This window comes from Limulus polyphemus, unplaced genomic scaffold, assembly GCF_000517525.1.
Source record: "Limulus polyphemus unplaced genomic scaffold, Limulus_polyphemus-2.1.2 Scaffold7881, whole genome shotgun sequence".
Taxonomy (NCBI): Eukaryota; Metazoa; Arthropoda; class Merostomata; order Xiphosura; family Limulidae; genus Limulus; species Limulus polyphemus.
In genome coordinates, this window is record NW_013673491.1 from 22453 (window position 1) to 27705 (window position 5253).

Sequence of the window (5253 nt, forward strand, 5' to 3'; positions counted from 1 at the left end):
GAAATGTGCCACTAATATTTTTATAGAATATACCCAGAGGGAACAGTCTGGAGTTTAAAGGGAAGGGGCTCTTCGAAGCTCTTCCATTTTATACTTTAATTATATTTACCTTTATCAAAAGAAAGTTTGATGGCCATATGTTATTATTTTTCTTAGATATACATCTTATTGTTTGCTTGTTTTTAAGCATTAAACTATACAATGGCCTATCGGCGCGTTGCCCACTGTGGTTATCGAACCCTGATTATATTTTTTTTACGTTAAGAGCCTTCAAGCTTATCGTTGAGCCACTAGGAGGAAATTTATTATTATTTATTATTTTGCATATTGAATCATACGCAAATACGTATTCTGTGTAATGGGCACGACCCATCCCCATTCATGTTTGACCTAGAAATGCTTAAACAGTAGCTTTGGACGAAAAGACAATATTCCAGCCACAAAACAATAAATAAATAAAATTGACAAAGACTCCAACTTGTTAGTTTATGAGTAGCTGAAGAAGAAGATGAAAATTGATATTCAAATCATTATTATTGTGTTACTAAAATAAATTGTAAACTGAAATGTATTTTGCAACAATAAAGCTGAACACACGTGAAAGCTATGTATAGGCTAGTTCACACAAGTGGACACATGTGAAAACTATTTATAGCTTATTTCACCCAACTGGTCACAAATGAAAGCTATCTATAGCCTAGTTCACCCAACTGGACACAAATGAAAGCTATATATGGCCTAGATCACCTGGTTGTGGTTGCTGAATGCTTGAATAAAGTTCTTAATAACCCAAATACAAAGTAGTTATATTTTCCAGGCACGATTATCTTTTGACACGTTCTTTCGCGATGTTACATATCTGCTCGTTTGTTAATTTTCGGTATAATTTCTTTCCGAGGAACTTCAGCGATACAAGTCCCTTCTTGATTAAAACTAGTTTACTCTTTCTCGATACAAACTTTGTAACACACAGAATTTCCACAGTCAGGACGTTTCTAAACTTAACTACTTTTATAATATACGATATAAATCACAACGATTCACAATCTCAAAAACACACACTAACTCGAAACAGAATCGTAAATTACTCGGAACTCTCTTTATTCATTCATCCCACAGGCTTTATCTGCCAGGCTTATATACTAAAAAAAGAGGGCGTCTCGAACGCACTAAGAAATTCATGATCATTCGAGAAACTCCAGCGCGCATGCTCCCTACGTCACGCGACTTCCGCTGTCGTAAGAGCGACATTTACTTGCAAAATGATGTGTTTTAAGTTAGCTCTCAAATTCAAATTTTTGTTTATGTTTCAGAGACTGGACTCATCTATAAGTTGGTAGAATGGTATGATGGGACAGGACACGCTTCTTCAAATCTTGTGGATGTATTTGATGTGTCGGCGCCAGAACCAATACAAGCGATGGAAATTTCTAGCAAGGTGAGGCCAAGGCTCAGACGTACTGTAACTTTAGAGGATAAATAAATAAAATGCATAAACAATATAATATGTAGAGAAAGTGGTGTAATTATAGTGACAAGAACGTAATACGTTAGGGGGAACTAAATTACATAAAGGTACATAACAGCATGTAGAGGAAACAATGTAATTATAGTGACGAAAACGTAATACGCAAACAGAACCAGTAAAATGAAATAAAAATATGTTAATTCTTATGACCGTCATTTTTTAATACCTGATTTCTCCAAGCCCGTTCCTTTGTCTGTGGTTTCGCTAGATAGTAGATAGGGACAGTGGGAATCTACAGTGCTTATAACATTAATGACAATTACTTCAGTGACATAAACAAACACACAAGGAAACACATTAAGTTAATTCTTTACCTTTCTAGCTTATAAACAATGCAGTACCATTACATCTCAATACAATTTCCAACAGGCGCCTAAAAATTGTCAATTAGGCCTAAATTTTAAATACCCCTCGTACATAATCTCAGGTTTACCTGCTATATAATGTAGGCAATTAGCCCTAATAGTAATTGCAACAACTTTACTCATTCTTCAGAGGCGGTTCTCAAACTTTAGTAAGGAGAGGACCCTTTTAATTTAAACATTTTTCGCGAACCCCCAAATCTAACATGTTTTTTGTTTTGAAAAAGGGATTGCGTTTATATAAAAAATCGGCATTCTAAAATAATAGTTTTAATTCATATAAATTTGATTTTACGAAAAATAATTTTATTCTACAAATCATTTTTAAAATATTTATATGAAATATCGGACATGACTAGAGGACCCCAGTTTGAGAAACGCTGCTCTATAGCTAACACATTGCGCGAAAGAAAATAATTAAATCTTTCAGATGATATACAAATGCAACTTAGACACATATATACACACATAGGAAATTTACAAAAAATGACGATAGTATATTTTTACACTTATTGATACCATGATTTTAAAAATTCACTATTTCATAACTATTGTACATTTATAACTGTCTCACTACAGGCACCTGAAAATCGACATTTAGGCCTGAAATTTAAATACACTTTGTATAGAGAATGAGTTTACCCGCTAGGGGTATAAAATATTACACCATTTCTATTGTACACAAAAACACGGTTTTTCCTTATATGGTGTGTCAAGGTCGTCGCGAGAACGAGGCTGAGTATTTTGACCAGTAAACAAAGCAGATTCTCTTCATTCCACCCCGAACTACAGCCATTACGTAGGTCATCAGGCAGTTAAATATAGAGATCCACACACAAATGAAACTTATCAAACTCATTTCTTTCAAAGGTATGGCTTAATACTGCACTTGTGTCTTTTAAGTGGAAAATAACTTGGATAACTATAACCATATGGCCGATAATAGAAGCTTTTTAGACCTATATTATAGTTAACAAACAGCTATATATTTTACATCTGGCTGTTTATGAACAAACTTATTCCAGATAAATTCGAGTTGTCCCTTCTCATTATATTCGGATATTTATGTTTCAGAATATGTTTACAATAATTAGGACTTAAAACAGGATAAAATACAAACATACGAAAAGGTTACTGCTTAATTAGATGAGGGTAAGGTGTAGATTTGGTGTATCTGGATTTTCAGAAAGCATTTGATAAGATGCCACATACAAGGCTTTTAAAAAATATCTCTATTGGTGTGGGAGATAAGTTAGCTAACTGTATGGAAGAGTGCTGGATGGAAAAAAAAGCAGAGGGTTGTTATGAATGGAGTTCAGTCACACTGGATTCATGTCACAAGTGGGGTGCTTCAGAGCTCAGTCTTAGGAACTTTGCTCTTTTTGATTTACATCAATGACAAAGATGAAAAATTCGTCAAAACATTACATAAATTTGCTGATGATATTAAGATCTTGGGTGTTTCTAGCTGTGAAGAAGATGCTGCTGCTTTACAAAAAGATGTAGATCATTTAGTGAGTTGATCAAGTAAATAGCGGGGTGGTTTTAATTATAATAAATGCAGAATAATGCATTTGGTTTATCATAATTTCAATTATAAGTAAAATTTGGATGGGAAGAACCTTAACAGTGTCATGAAAGAAAGGGGTCTTGTTGTAATAATTGATAAGTAAGTATCTTAAGCCATCCAAGCAATTAGCTGTTGCTAGTGGTAGAGCAAATAGGGTTTAATGTCGTATTTACAGTAAGGTGAGGTAAGGAGCTCAAGACTGAACACAATACTCCAAATGTGGGCTCAACACTAACATGTACAATGAAATTATAACATCCTTAGACTTGTTTTCAAAATTACTATAAATACAACATAAAATCCCACTTCCCCTACCACTAGCAACAGCACACTGCTTGGATGGCTTAAGGGACTGATCAACCATTACACCAAGATTCCTTTCTTTCATGATACTGTTATAATTCAAAATATGATAACCCAAACATCTTGCAAATATTATAATTAAAACCCAGCTGCCATTTATTTGCCCAACTCACCAAATGCTCTAACTCCATTTGTAAATCAGCAACATCCTCTTCACAGCTAGCAACACCTAAGACCTTAATATCATCTGCAAACGTAAGTACTTTATTGACCCTTCCTTCATCTATGCCACTGATGTAAATCAAAATGAGCAAAGATCCTATGACTTAGCCCTGGGGTACCCCACTTGTGACATAAACTCAGTATGACTGAACTCCATTTATAACAACCCTCTGCTTAAAATTTTCCATCCAGCACTCTTCTATCCAATTAGTTAACTTATCTTCCACACCTATAGAGATAATTTTTACAAGCCTTTTATCTGTCACCTTGTCAAATGGTTTCTGAAAATACAGATACACCAAATCTATACTGTTGCGTCAGCGAGGTCATGTGACTAGTATCACGCCACGTCCGTCTCGAACCTTCATGAATTGTCGGGAGATTACTAGATATAGGGTAGTCTGGTATATATAAGATGGTCACAAAGTGACGAAAACAATGTGTGTGTGTAGGTAGTGAGTAATTGAACTGCAGTCAGAAAGTATTGTTGAAGTTCGTTGTTATAACGTTTGTTATAGAGCGACTGTTGAAGTTGAGTGTATCGTAAAGTTGTATTCGGAAAGAATAAACCAGTTTTATTTAAGAAAGGACTTGTGTCGCTAAAAGTTTCGTTGGAACGAATTTACGGAAAATTAATTAACGAACGAACGGAGACGTAACAATATTATATGTTTCGACAGAGCATTTGCCTGTTTTCTTCAATGCTTTGTCAAAATAGGTAGTAAAAATAAATTATTTCATTATGCTTACAAATCGTTGTGTCTTATATATACAAGTCTCCTAGTGTAATGTGCTTCTCTACAAAAATAATACAGTCTGTTCGTTTATTTGCAGCATTTATTTATTCAACCACGCTGACAGATCTTCCTTTTCAACTCCTGCAGTTTTCACTGCTTTAGCTTGCACGTTTGGTGCTTGCTCTTTGAGCTTAGCCATGTTGAAATACTTCAAATAGTTTCTCCTTTCTTAAACTTAAAAAAAAGGAGACAAATTTGAAAATTTCCACTTTTGACACCAAACTGTTACGTTGGTCCAATTAAAAAAATGATGAACTGTCCGTGTACTGATCTGAATAAATGGTTTATTAGCCACTTGTACAAAATATTTCACTTTCTCAAACAATACCAGATTCAGTCCTAACTATACAGTTTTAGGCTAAACAATCAAACTGGTTTTCTGATACCGGACTCAGGCCTAACTATACAGTTTCTAAGCTACGAAAGACACAGGGACACAGTTCGGCGGCCATAGTGACAACGTTTATTTTG

At 34.6% G+C, this 5253-nt stretch overlaps 1 protein-coding gene across 3 annotated transcripts in view; it reads left to right on the plus strand.

The window, feature by feature from the left end:
- The window catches only part of LOC106474939 (semaphorin-2A-like), a 30432-nt gene that overhangs the window by 19955 nt on the left and 5224 nt on the right, over positions 1 to 5253 (plus strand). For all 3 annotated transcript variants that reach the window (XM_022403192.1, XM_022403194.1, XM_022403193.1), the window contains one exon: positions 1314 to 1438. In XM_022403192.1, coding sequence (XP_022258900.1) covers positions 1314 to 1438 — 125 coding nt within the window. The remainder of the gene's footprint in view (positions 1 to 1313; positions 1439 to 5253) is intronic.